At 39.8% G+C, this 20,902-nt stretch overlaps 1 protein-coding gene across 1 annotated transcript in view; it reads left to right on the top strand.

The window, feature by feature from the left end:
• The window catches only part of LOC127641308 (serine/threonine-protein kinase Nek7-like), an 88,839-nt gene that overhangs the window by 24,064 nt on the left and 43,873 nt on the right, over positions 1–20,902 (top strand). The window contains exons 2-3 of the mRNA XM_052124236.1: positions 4,976–5,057; positions 13,492–13,629. Coding sequence (XP_051980196.1) covers positions 5,004–5,057; positions 13,492–13,629 — 192 coding nt within the window. The 5' untranslated portion in view covers positions 4,976–5,003. The remainder of the gene's footprint in view (positions 1–4,975; positions 5,058–13,491; positions 13,630–20,902) is intronic.

Consider the following 20,902-nt stretch of genomic DNA (forward strand, 5'->3'; position numbering starts at 1 on the left):
AGAAGGATAGAATGCCCCCTAAACACCAACAAACAAACATACAATATATTGAAACTTTCAAAGCATATACCTAGATAAAAGCCCAGTAGGGACACTTTCTAATGAATAATATAATTAAAGCGAAACATTTACCAGAGCATGTGTCATCTAATATGTGTCATCTAATATGCTTGTTAATCATTTTTTAAAAGCCAAGATAGAAATAAAAGTTTCAATTTTTACAAGTTTTTTCCAATCACAAGAAGTAGCAAAGTTAAATTTGAGCATTCAGAAGAATACAGTTGAGTAAGTTGAAGCAGGATGGTGTAATATAGCTTGAAGATTATTTAGTGTCAAACCTAACAAAGTTTTATAGATGAACATGTACCAATGATGTTCACGCCTATTATGCAATGACGACCAGTTTAAGGGGGAGTATAAACTACAATGATGGGTCCTATAAGGCACATTGATAATAAATCTAATAGCTGCATGATATAAGATGTCTAGATGGTCAAGAGCACATATGTGTGCTCGTCTGTATACAATGTCTCCATAATCCAGCAAGGGGAGACTAGTGTTTTTTAGCAGACGTGGTGAAGGCTGATTTATTCCAGTATAGGAATCCGAGTCTACAGTTTTGTCTTCATTTGTAGATGTGTTACATGATTAGTGAAGGATAGGGAGCTAAGATATTTATAGGAATTGACAGGAAGTAATAAATGTAATACCTTACTCCGCCTTCAAAACGACTTTGCTTTTCTGCTGATGTCACCAAGCCCTCCTATGACTAGAGTACACTTTGTTTTTCTGCGTGTTGTGCACAGTCGTGCATTTAGCCTTTCAAAGTATACTCTTTTGACTGCAAGCCTAGATGGACTCATTTGACACATGCACACTATGACTGCTTTATAATATCCTTTTGGCATAGTCAACTGCAAGCTCATGAACCGACTGTCTGCGTTTCTAGAAAAATTGGACTGCACTGTGCAGAAGACAACATTTCTGGCACATGGAAAATCGAGGTACACTTTGGCCTTTTACTATACATTTCTTCATCTGTTTCACTTGGAAAAACATAATTTATGGACTTGTTGGCTTTAAAGCTTGACAGTGCCTACCACATGTAACCTACACCTTTTATTACTGCAAATAGCATACAGGTCTATGTCTCTGCATTTTGATTTGTCACTGTGACTCTCTTGATTGTGTTAACAATAGTTTTTTTCCATAATGGGGAGAAGACAGAAGTGTTAGTGAACTGCAAATGAAAGCATTCACATCCATGCCTTGTCTGCCATCTCGAGCTGTTAATTATGCAGAGAATTATTGACCTCTGCTTCAGTCACCACTTTAAAGTTTTGTAAAGAAAGAACAAAGAAAATGTTTCGTAAATATGTTATTTTGGGGGGCCTAGGTAGCTCAGCAAGTAAAGACGCTGACTACCACCCCTGGAGTTCGCAAGTTCGAATCCCTGGGCATGCTGAGTGACTCCATCCAGGTCTCCTAAGCAACCAAATTGGCCCGGTTGCTAGGGAGGGTAGAGTCACATGGGGTAACATCCTCATGGTCACTATAATGTGGTTCGTTCTCAGTGGGGTGTGTGGTGAGTTGTGCGTGAATGCCTTTAATGCCTATGTCGCTGCGGTAACGCGCTCAACAAGCCACATGATGCGTGGGTTGACAGTCTCAGACATGGAGGCAACTGAGATTCGTCCTCCGCCATATGGATAGAGGCGAGTCACTATGTCACCGTGAGGACTTAGAGCACATTGGGAATTGGGCATTCCAAATTTGGGAGAAAAAGGGGAGAACATTTTATTTTGGGGAACAGATTTTTCTGTTTCTTTAATCAAAAATCTTACTCTTCCAATGCTAATTGCATACTCAAAAAGCAGCTCTGTATAAATGTATGGCTCTAATGACTACTTTATTCCTTAGAAAAAATGCGTCATGCAAGCAATTTTTTGCAATTCGTATTGTGTAGACAGATGTGACTAAACTGCAGAAATGGCACACAAAAACAAATCTTCTATGGCAACAAACCCTGTCCTGTGCTCATTGCCACTCAAATCCCAGACCCTGGGTTGGTGCTTAATTAGTGTTATTAGCCTTCACCAAACCCGGCTGATTTTATTTTGCCATGGTGACAGCTTCAGCTCCATTTCTCCGTTCACTGGCATGAGGTATTTTAATTGGCTCGAGCTCTGCGATTCACTCAGCCCTGACAGCGCATGGAGACGGACGTTCACCACAGTGAGCGACATGTAAATGGCCTTTCTATGAAAGAAGTGTTTTTTTTTTTTTAACCCTCGCTCATATTCCTTCAGAACAGTGAGGACACTACGAGCTTCCCCGAGCTGTGCGCTGCAGTTATGTGACAACCGAGCAATCATTAAAAATTTTGATGGCTGTTGCACGCACAGGCCCATCTCCCGGCTTGATGTAAAGAAAAGCACACAGCTGTGTTTTGTATTTGCACTCTGTCACCGACGAGAGCTCAGGCCTTATTTATTCCTTCTTATCGTTGTCTCTGCAAAGACAACACACCTTCACTATATCATACATACACATACACTTCATTGTGCCTACATTAAATTCTCTGTATGTTGTCGAAGGGTAGACTTACAAATAGAGACCTGGTGTGCTATGGGCAATCGTTATTGAACGTATGGTATTTGTAACATCAGTTCAATGATAGCAAATAAGATGCAAGCAAAATTTATGAATTCACAATTGCTTAATTTAATCTCTTTAAATACTTGGGATAGGAATCAGATTGCCAGTTATTTTCAAATAATGAGATCATTTCATATTTAAACAGATCAACAAATTGGGGTATACATTTAATACAATTCGTCTCTTAGAGACATAAATGCAATCGTAATATTCGTGCTGTGTGTTTTGTGCTTTAGATTCAAATGAACCGGCTCATATGAGTCTTTCATTCAGGAGTTGGACTACACTGGTGTTTCAGTGTAGTGATATGGGAAGAGGCACATTAACATAACTTATTTACCCATGTTTGATCAGTAGTGTTTATATTATTCTTTAGGATGCTTGGACATCTCTATTGATCGCATTAAATCTATTTTTAAATCTTAAGCTGCAAAATGAGACCAAACATGATACAGAATACACTGTGTGTTTCATGCTGTAGATTCAAAAGTACCTGCTCATATGAGTATTTCATTTGGGATTTGGACCAAACAGGTTGGAATGTGTGTTTCATGCTGTTGATTCAAATGAACCAGCTCATTACAGTAATTGGTTGGGGATTTAGACTACACTGGTCATGCTGTTAGTTTTACAGTGTAGATTCAAAATGTGTGTTATATCGATTAACAAAGCTGTCGGTAGATTTTGAAATGGACATTAGGCGGAATAGAAAGGGTTATAAGCAGATGCCAATGTCTCATAATGGCCAAATATCATCTGATTAGTCATCCTGGACAATATATCACTTATTTCAATTATTATAATATACACTAATGAGCCAAAACATTATGCCTGCCTAATATGCTGTTGGTCCTCTACGTGCCCCACCGAGACATGGACTTTGAAGGTGTCCTTTGGTATCTGGAACCAAGACATTAGCAGCAGATCCCTCAAGTCCTATAAGTTGCGAGGTGGAGCCACCGTGGATCGGACTTGTTGGTCCAGCACATTCCACAGATGCTCAATCGAATTGAGATCTGGGGAATTTGGAGACCAGGGCAACACTTTGAACTCTTTATCATGTTCCTCAAACCATTCCCAAACAATGTGTGCAGTGTGGCAGGGTGCTTTATCCTGCTAATGGAGGCCACTGCCATCAGGGAATACCATTGCCATGAAGGGGTTTACCTTGTCTGCAATGATGTTTAGGTTGGTGGCACTTGTTAAATTGATGTCCAAATGAATGGCCGGGGTTTCCAAGCAGAACATTGCCCAGGGCATCACACTACCACCACCTGCTTGTCGTCTTCCCATAGTGCATGCTGGTGCCAGCATTTCCACAGTTTTAAGGGACACACGTCGGTCGGACCAGACGGTATAGCCTTTGTTGTCTCGCATATTGATGAGCCTTTGGGCGCCCATCACCCTGTCACTGGTTTGTGGTTTGTCCCTCCTCGAACCATTGTCGGTAGGTACTCAACACTGCTGACCGGGATCACCCCACATGCCTTGCCGTTTCAGAGATGCTCTGACCAGTCGTCTGGCCATAACAATTTGGTCCTTGTCAAAGTTGCTCAGGTCTGTACTCCTGATTTCTCCTGCATTTAACAAGTTGACTACAAGACCTGATTGTTCGCTTACCATCTAATCTACCCAGTCATTTACATGTGGCCTTGTTAGGAGATGATCAACGTTAATCGCTTCACCTGTGAGTGGTCATAATGTTTTGGCTCATCAGTGTAACGTAGTTGAACGTAGTCTTCAGCTGGTTCAGGTTGACTTGTCAATCACCTGTTGTATAAAACGATAATTATGGGTCTACCTTAGCATTCTTAACATGTCATATTTAGTTACAAGCATTTAAAGAAAAAATTTAAATGGTGAATGGTTAACTGGTGAATCCTTTGCTTAATTTTGCACAATATTTTGGCAAAATTTGCTAGAGCACTCGATTTGTATGGTCTTACAAGACAGGTTTGACATAAAGAACCATTTTGGTCCATTCGTCTTGCTCTCAAAGTTTTTAACTATTGAATTTTAGTATGTTTAATTTGAAGAGTCTCCAGTGCCATAGCTCTTTGACAGGTCTCATTAGCACAATAGGTGTCGTGTTCTCGCTGGATCAGATTCCTGGATGAGGTGGCGCTGGCCAGTCTTTTCCGCAGCATTGTGTTATTGTCAAGAGCGCTGCTCTGGACCATAATTCTATTACCAGATTCACACGTTCATCCTCACTAGAGCCAGAGGACTGAGATTATTAGACTGAAGGGGAGGGGGTTGTTCTTGTGTTTTACAGGGGATGGTTGATGTATCTTATTGTGTTGTGTTTGTTTGGCAGGGGTGTAAGGGACTGAGCAGCTGTCACGATGGATGCCCAATCACAAGGTCAGCAGCCGCCAGTGCCAGTGATTCAGCCACAGGTACGACAGCCACCTGTCTGTCTGTTTTTTGTTTGCTTCCATTGCACTTTATTGTAGTCTATCTCACATGTAAATGCAAAGGTGATTAAATAATGACAGAATTTTCATTTTTGGATGATCTATAACTTTAAAGCCTAGCCTAGCTTATTTCTGATCTGGTTTTATAGTCAATTCAGTTTTCTTTTCTTTTCTTTTATTTATTTTTTTTTTAGTCTACCAACCTGACTCACCACCTGCTTGCTTAGCAGCATGTAGCACAAGCCTGTCGCCCTCTTCCACATCCACATCTGCCCCCATCAAATCTCCATGTCTGTCAATCCACCCGCAGAGAGACAGGCAGCGGTCTGCTTTGGCTGTCTCTCTGCTGTGCAGGTTGAGAGGTGATAATGAGATTCTGCTCACTGCACAAGCAGCGTATCCTGCTCACAGGAGCCATCATGTGTTTCTCCACCATAATGCTAGAGACAGAGGTGTTGAAAATCTGCTGCTTTTAGCAGTCTTTTGCTTTTTCTCCCACTTTCTCATCCTCTTTCTCTCTCTTAATCACTCTTTTGTCATGCTTCCTTTTCATACCTCTGGACTAATTCCCTCCAATCATCTGACTACAATTGTTGCAAGAAGTCTTTTGGTAACCGTTACATTCAGATTTTCAAATGTTTTGTTTACGTTAAATGCAACATTGACATGACATTCATACTGATTCTTTGACAGATTATTCAGACCAAATTGTTCCAGAATTATTACAAATTCGATACATTAATTTTGCAGGATTTCCTGCAGTGATGGACAGGTTGGAATTATCAGAGAATGTTAAAATTGTGATTTCCAGGCCTGGAAATTGACTAGAATTTATAGCCTCTGCAGGTGACATCATCAGGATGCGCCGATACCAGGGGCTATAAATAGATGCGCCACTTGTGCATCGTCAGGTATTTTGTCTGAAGAGCATTCCTGGGGCATCCTCAGTGCGTCAATGAAGCGCAGCATCTCGTTCCACTTTTTCAGGGAACAGGGGTTATAGTTAAGTAACACGAGACGTTCCCTATCAAAAGCTACATTTTGATGCTGCATTGATTTAGCGCTTTGGGAACGAGAATACCCACGCCACTGCACTGCGGATGGCTGGACCCCTTACGGTTGTGTAGTTGTGCTCACAAGAGCACGAGAGGTCTCAGACATGAGCTTGTGATGGTGACTCAAGGACGTAAGAGCCTGGAGTGGCATGAACATCCAAAATATAAAATCTTATGAATGTGTGCGGAGAGGACCAGCCTGCCACATTACAAACATGCTGCAGAGGGACACCTCTAGCCAAAGCTTTAGAAGAGGCGACTCCCCTGGTAGAGTGAGCTCTGATACCTACTGGTGAAGCTTGACCGTGCACCTTGTAGGCCAGGGGAATAGGATTCCTCACCCAATGTGACATTGTTTGCTTGGCGGCCCTTGTTTAGGCCCCCATGACAAATGAATAGTTGCCCTGACTTACACCACTGGCTAGTGCGGTGGACGTAAGCCTGAAGGGCAAGGACTGGACACAGTCTGTGAAGTCTCTCCTGATCTGGCGTTGTAAACGGCAGGGAACAGAAGGCTTCAAGAGTGACCGGATGTACAGCCGAGAAAGGAACCTTAGGCAGGTAGTAAGGATGAGGGTGCAATATTGCTTTAGCCATTCCTGGGGCAAAATCTAAGGATGGCAAGACAGACAGAGCCTTCAAATCCCCAGTTATTTTTAGAGAAGTAATCGCCATAAGAAAAACCATCTTGAGAGTCAGAGGTTTATCAGACGCTGACTCTAGAGGTTCAAAGGGGGTCTCAACCAGACCCTCAAGGACTATTGCTAAGTCCCATGAAGGGATCCTGGTCCTAGCAGGAGGTCTCAATCGCATGGCTCCACGAACAAAGCGGCTGAGCAGAGGATGTTTCCCCAAATGGCATCCCGTCAGTCAAGGTATGGCAAGCCGATAGAGCGGTCACATAAACCCTGAGAGTGGCGGGGCATGTGCCTGCTGATCATTTTTCCTGCAGAAAGTCCAGAACTGAAGCAATCTGGCAGTTAACTGGATCTGCATTATGTGCGGTGCACCATCTTTCAAAGACACCCCATTTATTGGCATAAGTTTTTCTAGTAGAGGGAGCTCTAGTATTCAGAATGGTCTCGATAACTTCAGGTGAAAGCTCGGTGTCCCTCAGTTGGTACCCTTCAGGGGCCAAACATAAAGGTTCCACAGAAATCTGTCCTCTAGCTTGGAGCGTTTGGGGGGGTCTCTTGTTCGCGTGGCCAGTCTAACTGTAGTCTGGCCACCGCCCGAGTAACCACCTTGAGTAATTACTTTATTATCGTGTGAGGAACGCTCAGAGGTGGGAAGCTCGAAGTCCGCAGACTCAAGAGATTCAGCGTCCCCCTCATGAACCGAAGAGGCGCCGGAATGCGCTTCAAGATCATGAGAAGGACCGGCTGGATTTGGGGAGAGAGCAAGCGATAGGGACGGACCCGTCTCTCGCTCCTCAGCCAGATCCATATGAGAGCCCCACGATGGAAGGGTGGGCGCTGGCTCTCGGAAGTAAGCAAGACAAGTGCGAAGCATTTTGACTGAAAACAGCTTGCAATGCTCGCACCCGCCCCGCCCCAACACAAGAGCAGCATACTCTTCCCCCAAACACGCAGAACAAATCTGGTGTGTGTCAATTTCAGCCATAGGCGTAAACACGGGAACACACACCGCTTGCTTTGTTTATTACTCATTTTCAGAAAGGAGATTTTTTCTGCGCACTGCCTAACACATTCTAACTCCTAACGTAGGAAAGTTTTGACAGGGTTGAGAAGCACAGCACACACAGAATTGTCTTCAGACAAAAGACCTGACGATGCACCTATGGCACATCTATTTATAGCCCCTGGTACTGGCGCATCCTGATGACGTCACCGGCAGAGGCTATAAATTCTAGTCAATTCCATTGACGTGTTGCACACATATTCACAGCTGGTCACTCCTAAAGACGTTCCCAAAGCGCTAAATCAGTGCAGCATCGAAGTGTAACTTTTGATAGGGAACGCGGCATATAAGCAACGCCTGTTCACATGAAACATAAAGGTCAAATACATATTTTGTCTGTGAGTTAAACAAATAGACTGTTTGTATTCTACTCTTTGAGAGTTTTCTAACAGCATATGACAAATGGCTGTTTGTTGAGATTGATGTTTTTACTAATGAAAATAATATGTGCAGTGCACATTTATTTTTAATAAATTATATAAACGGAACACTTCTGATTTGTCTTCAAATGCCTACATACATTGTAAAGTAGAGCTTCTAAGCTTTCACACGATACCTACTTTATGTTGGTCAATTCTGTAGTTATTAAATGGTTAATGAATCAGTTGAACTGGCTAAATTTTGCTTCATCCAAATATGTTAATCCGATTATTTACTCATTTTCATGTTGTTTTAAACCCACATGACTTTCTTTTTTTCTGTGAAATGCAAAACATTTTGACAGAATTTTAATCTTAGTCACCATTCACTTTCAATGCATCTTTTTTCTATACAATAAAAGTGAATGTTGACTGAGGCTAACATTCTGCTTTATGTGTTCCATTGAAGAAAGTAAGTCATACAGGTTTGGGAAAATACAAGGGTGAGGGTAATAGAAGGGTAAACGATGACAGAATTTTGGGTGTACTATCTGTAACAATTTGGGCTGAATAATCTGTCAAAGAATCAGTATGAATTCGATTTAAAAAAAAAAAAATCCTTATACTATGAACTGGCCAAACGTGTGTAAACCCTGTTTTATACATATGCTGAGTACAGCTGGGAGGCACATCTGAGAACTTCAGAACCGCTGCCATAAATAAAATATACAGGACATTTGACTTTAGTAAGAATGTAACACCTAAGGTAGGTTTAGCAATGGAAAACACCATGACAGCTTAAAAGGATGACTTGTACAAGGCTGAAGGATTACACTCAACAAGTATCCAAGTTTGACTCTTATTCCCTCAGAAAAAAAAGCAACAAAATATCTTAGAATCTGAATTGTGTATGCAATCACAGATATGCTATTTCGCCGGTGATATCATATCTTAAAGTCCCTGAGGTTTGATGGAGAAGCAGAGTAGATGCCGGATAAGTTGGTAAGGCGTGCATATTTTATGGTGCATTTGCTCTCTGAGCGAGTGGGAGGGTGAGATCTTCAAATCCGATTTTAATCGGCACCTCTAGATATTTTTCGTCAGAGCAAAATCCCTGTGTAAAGCAAGGAGAGCTTTAAATACTAAAGCAGACTGAAGAGGAATACAAGTACTAGTAGGTGAAGAAAGTATAAATATTGCATGGGCCGGGCTTGGAGAGGGACATTGATGAAAAGAATGTGAACAGAATCTCCTGCTTTGCCCCCCACCACGAAGGTCCCCCCTCCAACCAACACCACTCTTCCACATCTTCAGTGCTTGGGTTGTCCTTTCCCTGGCAGCCGCTGGCAGTGTTGTGCTGCCAGCTCACACCTAGTCTCCACACTGCTGCTGCCCTGTCCTCCGTCATTCTCCTCTCTCTCTCCTTCCATCTTGTGTCCGCTGTCATCTGGCTGCATGTCTGCATTTCTGTTTTTACACTTGTGTCACAAGTGGCCAACCCTCCATCCTTTTCATCCTTTGCTCTTGTGATGTGCTGTTCATTTGAGTCATTTCCCAGCATGCACTGTTGCATCGTTTGTCCCCTCTGACCTGCCCCTTTATTGTGCGCTTTTGTTTTAACGGAAGAGCCATGCATAATTTTTAAAGATTAATAAAAAAACATTTTTATTACGAATACATAAAGTTGCCCAGTCCAAGCAGTGATGAATATGCAGTTTTGTTGGTGACATGATATCTTTAAAGTCCTTGGAGTTTATTGGACATAGCAGGTCTCGACATTAAGCATTGTCCTGTACTTGTCCTCTGGACAAGTAAATTGGTCATTAACTTTAAAATTACTTGTCTGAAGGGAAAAAAGGGCATTTAAGTTAAATGCTCAAGTAACATGTCAAAGTTTCAGTAGACATGTTTCCTAAAATTACAACCGATGTCCAACCTAATAGTGTACCTATGCATCTACATTTACACTTCCGACATTTTAATAAAATCCGCTTTTTTCTCCACGGGCCTTTTGACGGAATTTTGAAATGCATTTGATCGTTCAGGTGCCAAGAAATTTCAGAACACACGTGCCTGTTCAGCACAAACACATACTCCTCCTGTCAATCAAACAGGGTGCAGCTGTTACTAGATCGCTAGCGAAATATAAATTATGCACTCTGGATTATTTTTAATAGCAGAATATGAAGATGAACTTTGTAAAAAATGACACAGACCATTCCTATCACAAGTATAGGTGTTATTTTTTTGTTATTGAGGTTTTAATAAGTCTATTTTTCCAGTTGGGCAAGTAAAGTTCTCTTTCGCTTCCCGGACAAGCGTTAATGTCGAGCCCTAAATAAGATATTTTGTCAAGACTAATGAAGCCTTTTTATTATGAATACAAAAAATTGCTCAACCCATGCAAAAAGGTATTTGAAAATTGGACAAAAAGACAAAGGTACAAGTTTGTGTATTTACCGTCTGTAATCTTCTTCTTCCTAACGATGTTTCCGCCATGGTGCACGGTCCCTTATTTTGCATGCAGCTCGCCACTTTTTCCGATCCAATGCATCTTCCGAGTTTATTTCGATGGCACATATATGTTCTCTAATGATATCCATCCACCGTTGTTTGGATGACCTCTTGGTCGCTGGCCAGCCAGATGCAATTATTAAACCACAAAGGTCTTGCAATTTAATTACATAGTCTGCAGGAGGTGCTCTTGTGCAGCTTTGTTCAAAAAACACGTGAGGCTCATGATGCAGTGGTTTCAGAGAGGTTCCGTGGTCATTCCATGTATTTCTTCTTGTATGTAACATAACAGATATGATGCGTTCTGTTACGTTTTTTTTTTTATTTATTTTTTTAATACCTGTGCTGAGTGTTATATAACAGCACTGGATATTTTGTCAATTTGTCAAGACTAATAAAACATTTATAATGAATGCTAAATGTTGTCGAGCCCAATTCAAGGTATATTTGGCCCCTCCCCTTTGCTTCACCTATGTCCCCCCACCCCCTGTGCATTATTTTTGTTTTATTCACTTCCCACAGAGCCAAAATGAGCTCCACCCTCCTGGAAGCTGCAATCTGTACAAACTGCGTCATGACGTTGTCGAGTGACCCCAGCGGTAGTCGAGATCCTCGGCTGCTGTGGTTCATCTTGTGTCAGCTCAGTGCTCTAAATTGTGTGACAGCGCAATGCCACGGATGAGACAAGCTGTCAGTCAGGGTGCCCCTTCTGCCCTTTGAAGGCAAGGCCAGGGGGCAGAAAGGTGCCGCAAATGGCCTGTGAAGTTTACATACACTGCCCACTGCTAAACAGATTACCTCTAATGAAGTGTCTAGAGCTCAGGCCGCGTCAGGCCTAATCCTGGCTGGCAGTGCGTCCCTTCGGCTGCCAAAAAAGCCACCACCCTCTGGCCTCCTCCCGCCGTTATGCCGGCCGCCACAGCGCTTGGAGGTGCCCATCGTTAATCAGACCGGACAGTGTGTGAGCTGACATGCAAATGTAGGTCATTGCATATGTAAATGTGTGATTAGCGAGCTGCATGCCAGAACACATTAGCTCGACTTTGCTCTCAGCATGCGCTTGTCATGCCGCTTTAGAGGCTCATGCTAACATTTGTCAAGCAACCATGCAGGGAGTGAAAGCAATGCCTTGCCCCTGTGCGGACCATCCACAACTGACCAAACCCCTATGAACACAGTACATATTCATCTTGGTAAATGTACAATACGCAGTGTGTACCACTCTGTGGTAACATATACTGTACCTCCTCTTCATTGCGTTTACAGTAATAACCATGCAGAATTAATCATTGAAATGGTTGACATTAAAACAAGTGTTCTCGTATTCCAGTTTTTCTTGCTATTCATATAGCATTCAAATAACCAAATGCACTTTTTCTATAAAGTTCTTTGACACCTAAAGTTGCCTGGAACCGAGCATCTTAGATATTAGGTTGATATTGTTCAAATGACTCTGATCCAGCTTTCTGTGTTCACTGCGGTGGCAGAAAGAGTGAAATTCTGCTGCTACACCAGATGTGTCTATGGAAGAACAGGCTGAAAGCATGTTGTCACATGGAAAAACAAGCTACCTCAGTGTGTTAATTGGATGGGGCAATTCTTTGGCTCACACCTTTTTTTTTTCTCTTGCAGCTGTCAAGTTAGAATGCAATGAAATTCTTAAATTGGTCACCCCTTGATCTATCTAGCCCTCCAGCATCTTGGCAAGTTGCTGTGCTTCCACCAACCAATTTCTTCCCGATTTCAACCCCTTATATATCAGATAGTTTTACACAAAAATGTTGATGGATTTGACAGATTGTCCATATATGCTGCGATTGAAGGAAATACAATCCTCCATTCAGATTGAGCTGTTGAGAGTTGATTTGACTGTTAATCTAAATGGATGAACGTTTCAAGGTGATGTGTGAATCTAAAAGTTTAACCAAAATATGCAAATGCATGACATTAAATAAAGTAGCGCTTAAAGGCGGTTGTCATAGGATCCTAATTTAATTTTTTGTAATGCAGAGTTTGCTTGCTCAGTAGCTGGTCTCTTCCGGTTTCTTGCTGACTTGAACTATATGAACTATAAATGCAAAGAAACTGAATGGCTGTAACACATCACATGTTTTACAAGGGCACGATTGTGCCAATTATCCCTTCCTGTGCCATTTCATTACAATGTAATATGCCTTCAAGGCTGTCTCGTGGCCATCTTCGGGAATACAACACTTTGTGTTACTATCTGTCTCCTTCTGTTGCAAGAATGTTTGTGGGAGTAAAGCTTACACAGGAAAACCCTCTAAAGGTCAACCTGATAATTTATTTATTTATTTACTCACACCATCTCCGAGGGCTGATTCCGGGGTTTGTTTAGATTTTTAATTTTAGAGCACAAGTGTCAAGGCGCCACACGAATTCTTGGGAAGAGCACTCGGGGCAGTTTGTCACTAACTGGTCCAGCATAAGTCACTTCAAAAGTAGGAATGTCACGCTCGCCTGATTCGTCCAGACAGTATAGTGCAAAGATTGATATTGTGCTTTGGATCCAACATGAATGGTTAATGTTGATTCGTTCTCACACTCTCTTGCCCTGACATATCGCCCTAATGACACCTATCGCAAATGCCCCAGAGAGCTTTGCTCCTTCTGTTGGCACATAAACATAAACAAACTTGGCGGTTAGCCGGCAATATTTACTCTGTGGGGAAATTATTATTTTTTCATTTTGAATAAAAAAAATCCAAGAGCCCATAATGATTGCTGCCTGATGTATATTTTGCTTTATATTTTTTTATTTTTCAGAAAATCCAACAGGACATGGGCTATACTAATTTAGCCAATTTTGCCATTGAAAAGAAGATTGGAAGAGGACAGTTCAGTGAGGTTTATCGAGCCACATACATGCTACATAATACACCAGTAGCTCTGAAAAAAGTACAGGTAAGAAAATCATTGTAAAAAAATAAATAAATAGTAGCCTGATACATTCAAAATATTTTTTCAATTTGGCTATATTTGATATAAAACTTTGCTCTGATATGGCTTGAAATTGTGATATGCATTTTTTTATCCTGAAGAAAGCTATTTTTAACTGATTCATTAAAGCTGAAATATGATCAATATATTTGCGAAAATGTAATCAGACATTTAAATCTATCAAATTATAGTTTTTTTTGCTAAAGGCTTAATATAGGGATGCGCAATTTGGAGAAAAAATCATATGACATTTTTTTTATAGATATTGCGATATGCAATTTTTAAATGTTTTTCCTTGTTCACACATTTTAGATTCAAAATACCATTTCAGTGTTCAGAAACACATTTTAAGAGGGATTAAAATGGCTTTGCATGAATGATAGTCAGTTAATTCTTTGTAGCTTTTTGTTTTTCTTTTGTTTTTTCTTCACTTACCCAATTTCTGTTCTGTTCCCTTGGTACTTTTTTGTGCACTGCCATTTTGATTGGAGATAAATCATCAGTGTGCAGAAGATGTACACCAATCAGAATAAGAAATTACAAATCATAGAATTCTGAGTAAACTATTTAATTAAATTGCAGCTTTCTGACATTTAGAAATTGCACATGCTCATAACGCAATTTTATTGCATTGAGATTTCGCAGCCCTAGTTTAAACCAGATAAACTAGACATTCAAATCTAATGTCTTAATGCTGTCAAACTTGTAATTTGTGAGAAGTGAAGGTGTGCAAAACTAGCAAACCAACACTGTTTAGTCTTTTTGAAACATAATTGACCAAATAAAAATTGTCTTAAGATATTTGAGATATTTATGATGGTGATGTTTATTATGATGACCATTAATGAAAACTTTGTGAATATACTGTAAATAAATGTCACCATTTCCTAGTAAATTATTTTAAATCTGAGGTATGAATTCAATGTTCCAAAAGACACTTTGAGTGATTCATGGTTGGATCCCAGTGTATTTTCATGCAGGTTTCTTGATTAACAAAATGCATACGATTCTGCAGAAACACAGAATCCGAGAACTAGACAAATCATATATATATAAATATATATATGACATGTTTCTGGATAATACCAGAATTTTTGTTATAAAATCACTTATAGGTTTACTAGTGTTTTATTGTAACAAAGTTGTAATATTGGAAACAAATTTACACTGATAAGGTAAGTGAAACTTTAAAATCATGTTAGCAGCAGGTATTTTGTTTAGATCTTGTGGCTGTACTTTTAAAACAGTAACTGCAATTTTTGCTTTTAAACAAGGGATGAGTCAAAATAATTGTTTGTGGTAATCAGCTTTATTCTACAAATGCTGTCGATTGTGCTTAACTTGTAGTGAATCTGGAACATTCCTTAATCTCCAAATTAAATAACTTAAATGTAAAGCCATTGGCTAAGCCATTGAGCATATTTTTGAGTTGTGAATGTTGCGTAACAAAAACAACATTATAATAAAATCAACATCAAAATTAAATATAGCTGCAAGCAGCGATGACGGGTCCATTTGCACCAAGTGGCTTTTGGAAAATGCAAGGTGTACACTTGCATTTGACATTATTCTATACAATTTTGAAGTAGTTTGGGGTAAATATAAGAGGATTATTTTAAAGTCTGTTGTTAGAGCCACACTTACTGCTGCCAGGTGGTGGCATTATGACCGTGACCCAAAAGAGTCACATCCATGTGATTAGCTCCCAAGGCTAAACATACAGTACATCTCTATTTTGATCTAAATCACACATTGCACACAGAACATATGAGACCCTTCCTGTTTCCCATTTTTTGCCTTTATTTAAATACCTCGCCATGGCAACACCTTTTGATATATCAAAAATCTTTTCACAATTTAGCATCTTCAATGTCTTGGCATAATAGTGTTTAAATGTGGTGACAGACTCATGAAACCCCTAGGAGGAGTATTTAAAAGTTCAGAGAATGCTATATTCAAAAAATCCAAAATGGCCAACTTACTGATGGGTGGAGCTAATAACTATTATAAATAAAAGTTGTCCTGCTTGATGAGAACTATATATGTACCAATTTTGGCACATATTAGCACATATCTGTTAATCAGAAGGTCACTGGTTCAAGCCCCACCAATGTGTCCTTGAGCAAGACACTTAACTCCAGGTTGCTCCGGGGGGGATTGTCCCTGTAATAAGTGCACTGTAAGTCGCTTTGGATAAAAGCATCTGCCAAATGCATAAATGTAAATGTAAAATGTTTGCATGACTGCAGTTGAAAATGGGGGCGAAACAGGGGTCTTACACACCCATATTAAAGCGAGCACTACAGAGCCCCCCTACACGGCCAAAAACTCTGATGTATTTTGTGATATTTTAAGCATGTCAAGTGCCTCAAAAAGACCAAAATATAGGAGTAAAGGAATAATAACCATGGCAACACTATTTAAGATACAAAATTTCCCTTGACAATTTAGCATCAGCAGTCATGACATTATTCTAAAGAATTTTGAAGCTATTCATGTAAAAATAATAGGGCTATTTCAGAATCTGTCAAAAGTGCCATACTTCCTGCTGCCAGTTGGTGGCGCTATGACCATGACCCATAATAGCCATATCAGCTGAATTTTCATCAAAATCACACTTTGCTCACAGAAGATATAAGGCACTTTGTGTTTCCCAATTTTGCCATAAATTGATTGCTTCGCCATGACGACACTGTTCAAATATCCAAAAACTTTTTGAAATTTAGCATCTACGATATCTTGGCATGATGTTGCACAAATGTAGTCAAATATTTTTTAGTCACACAAATTTTCAGTCACATGAATCCCCTAGGTGGAGTGTTTAAAAGTTCAGAGCCTGTGATTTTAAGCATTCAGTGCTTGGACCCTAATAATAATGAACCTTAGAAGAACAGTAGGGTCAATGCATTGTGATTGCTTGGGCCCTAATAATCCTTAGGAGAAAAATAGGGCCTCTGCACTTACAGTGCTTGGGCCATAATAACAAGGAAATCACAAAATCACTCTGAATTGTGTTAATTTTGAATTTTGCTGGATGAATATAGCCATCAGTATATTTGCATAAAAGATCTACTGATGAACAGATGCAAGCATCTGATTGGCTCTAGAAACAGTTATAATAAGGGCCCAAGTGCGGTGATTACGGTTAACATTCAACTTTTCAGGGTTTCATGAGCTTTTGGGTCCCTTAACATGCTCAAAAACTCCTTAACATTTGCACACACATCAGTATCGTGAACCATTACAGCTTGGCTGACATACCTATTCACCTACAGTCACCAAACGTTGTACATATTTCCCCCCCCTAGTGGATTTATGTGACAGGTAACAAATGTGGGCAACATCATGCTAAGACATTGAATGAACTTGCTAAATTGTGAACTTATTTAACTTAAGTGCTCATATTTTCGGCATTCATTGTGCAATTTAGATCACAATTGAGATTTATGTTTGGTATTGGGGGCTGATCACATGTGGGGTACAATCTTAGCGCCACCAACTGGCAGCAGAAAGTGTGGAACTTTTATGAAGGGATTTTCGATATCTTAACTACTGTTGCCATGGCAAAGCATTAATTACTATTATTCCTTTTTATGTATATTCATATGTTTTTGAGGTACTTGGTATGCTTTAATTTTTATTATATTTTGCACACACATTGAAATCGTTGGCCATTAGGGCTGGGCAAAGTTTCATTCATGGGCGTGTAGAGGGGGCTCTGTAGTGCCAAATAGAAAATGGCCATGTTCAGGGGACTCTGTAGCACATCCCTTTTCAGCTACAGTCACCAAACTATATATATACTGTATGTAGATCTCATCAAGCCAGACAACTTTCACACCACAGACATTAGCACCGCCCAACAGGAAGTCAGCCATTTTGGATTGTTTGAAAATGGCATGCTCTGGAATTGGAAATACTCCTCATAGGGAATTCATCTGACTAACACCAAACGTTGTCATGCCAAAACATTGAAGATGCTGAATTGTGAACTGATTTTTGATGTCTCAAACTGTGTCTCCATGGCGACAAGATAAAGTAACAAAAAAATAGGAAGAAAGAATTGTCTCATATCTTCTGCATGCACTGTGTGCAGATTTACATCAAAATTGACCAGTTTGTTTGGCCTTGAAGGCTGATCACATTGATGTATCTACTGTGGGTAATGGTCGTAGCGCCACCATCTGGCAGCAGGAAGTGTGGCCCTTACAACAGTCTTTGAAAAAATCAATTTACATTTACACAAATCACTTCAAAACTTTTGATGCCTTGTTTTACTAAAGCCGCCAGGAGGAAATGGGCCCACAGTGCTTGGGCCCAATGATTGCTGCTTGCAGCTATATTTAGGATTGAATCTGTTACTTTTCTTGCCATGTTCACACATTCACAGACACAGCCAGCATAAAAAAGCATCACAGCTTCCTCTGGATGTGCATAGCAGACATTCTGAAAGAAATAATTGGCTAGCTCTAATTAAAAAGAATGGTGCTCTGTGACCATAGCTGCTGCTTTTCTGAGATGCAACACACACACGCATGCACGCACACACACACACACACACACAGTGGTCTTTCCCGTCACTACCACTGGTTTTATTAACACTAATGATCAGCCAAAGAAGAGTTGTTATTTTTTTTAGGTGTCATTTAAAAAATGACAAGTATTAACACTTTTAACTCAGTGAATATATCCCATAATGCAGTGTGTTTAGGTGTCAGCCATTTGTGCTGTGTTGATTTGAAAAAGTCACTTGTTGTGTTCTTAATGGAAATTGGTAGGCCTATTGTCTAGAAAATTCAAGTGCACTTTAATCCTAGACCGCATAGCCAACTTTATCCCCAGGTGGGTCAAACATTTACCGGGTTACAATTAGATGAATATTCTTTATACAAGTTGCTTGTTTTGTCAATAAACATACATTTTAATTAGACATGCACCGATACCAATTTTTGAATACAGAGATGAGTACCAAGTGCCTTGTTTAATGTGTCAGCCGATACTGAGCACTGATACTAATAGTTTTATGTTTGTATATGTATGCCATTCTATTTGTATTTAATGATATCTTGATATAGCCAATATTAGCGTTTTCAGCACTGTAGCATTTTTTTTGACAGCGTTTTACCAAGGTATAGTTTGGTATGCACGCTTTAACATTTGATTCGTAAATTCGTATTTGAACTCAAATACACCTCCTGCTTGAAAATAATGACTGGAATGCCGCTTGATAGATTGATCAACACTGACCTCAGCAAGAAGCTTCTTTTAATGCAATTTTCAAGATGGTAGCGACCAACGAGCATAACGTGGAGTTAGGTTTTGTGAAATGTTAAAAACTTTTAAGCATTTTTACGTCACTGGGTGTGTGAACATGCAGTATACAATAAAAATACAAGGAAATATTAAGAAGAATTGTTTGTTGATCAATCAATGCCTTAGTTTTCACATGTTTTGCTTATGAAATAGCCACTAAATACCACTAAATAGCCAGCTAGCTAAAAAACACTCCTATACGATTTTTAGAGTCGCTGTGTTTAGGACAACAATGACCATCAGGTGCGAGTCTGATGAAAGCAATCTTATGCTAACACTCAAACACACGTGTGAGGAGAGGGAAAAGTTGTTTGCTGTTTGTTTATCTGTCAAACTGATGGAAAACATTTTGAATTATCCGTAAAAGAAATGAATGACTGGCAAGTGCTTGGGAAAGCGATCTTTCGTGCATGCAAGTTACAGAGGCCGCATATGAAACTGATATTCTAGATTTAAATGGTTTAAATACCAAATGGTCTTGGAAGCTTCATGTGACACAATGACATGTGCGACCATGTCATTATGTTAATGTTGTTGTACTCGAATATATGAAATGATGACACCAATACCAAGTGTGAGTATTTATTTCTCAGTATCGTCCTGACATAGTGGATGCTACGAAGTAGCATCAGTGCATCTCTACTTTAAATATAATTTAGTATATTTTAATTGGTTGAGATATCTTATTTTTGACCCATGTATGCATTAAAGGGTTAAAGCATGCATACACTTAGGGGCCATTTAAAACAAATGTGTTCTTGCTTTAAAAAATCTAGTGCAATAAATGGAACAGATTGCAGGTGACTTCAGACTCATTTAAGTTATTTTAACTGAGCGCTCACCAGTTACATGCTGAAAATATAGAGAGATGTGGCACAATGGTCCAAAACATCCATCTAGTGTATGTTTACATAGAAAAACAATCAAAGGCTCAGACACGCAAAACACGTTTACTGTTAATGGCTTCTTAGAGCTGCAGAATAGACAAATATTCAATGCACTTTGCAAATTACATTTTGATGGAGTGAAAATATTCCAGAAATTTGTATCAGCTGTTTTTGGTTCAGAGCTGTCAGGGTGGTTCCACTATGGGCAACATTGCCACCTTGTGTGATTCGGAAAATTGAGCATATTTCCATAGTTCTGATGCAAATATTGAGCAATCTTGTTTTTTAAGCATGAAGCATATTATATTTAATTCAGGACAACTTATCCAACAAAGACATGGTCTGATTTTAGAATTCGTCCTTGAAGTTAAGCAGGTTTCTGGTTATTTAGCTCTATTTACATTGTTTTTGTGTTGTGTTTTACCATAATCAGGACAAACATGATCAAAAAGGAATTTAATTCATAAATCTAACACACTGTCTTAATTATCTTACATTTGTTTGTTTAAAGGTGGGGTATGTGATTTTCTTTTTTGACCATTTTTTCAAAATAACTTGAAATCCTATTCCTAACCCACTTACTGGCTGTAAATTAGAAGCACTGAAATGAAAATTAAGCAATTTAATCATCTGTGGAACGGGCAGGACTCGAAAAACTCCAGCCGATCATTTTCAAGACCATCTAGAATCATTGGACAGAAAATGTGTCAATCAAACGGTCGTACCATGCCCCCTCCCCCACCACCCTGGCGCGCGTGTCCGTTAGTCATCAGCTGCTTTCAGATGGAGCGGTATTTACTACACAGAGCTGTAGTTCATCACTGACAAGCTGGGCAATTTACCCTTCATTATCACGGCCCAGCTTGTTAGTGAACTACGGCTCTGTGTAGTATACGCTGCCCATCTGAAAGCAGCTGATGGCGATTTACTAATCAATGAATGCACTTTATGTTATGTGCTTTACTGACGAGATGCGCATAACAATCTCATCTGATAACGTTATATCGGTCAGCCCTATATTTAGCCATAAACTTCGA

The sequence above is a fragment of the Xyrauchen texanus genome, chromosome 50, assembly GCF_025860055.1.
Source record: "Xyrauchen texanus isolate HMW12.3.18 chromosome 50, RBS_HiC_50CHRs, whole genome shotgun sequence".
NCBI lineage: Eukaryota > Metazoa > Chordata > Actinopteri > Cypriniformes > Catostomidae > Xyrauchen > Xyrauchen texanus.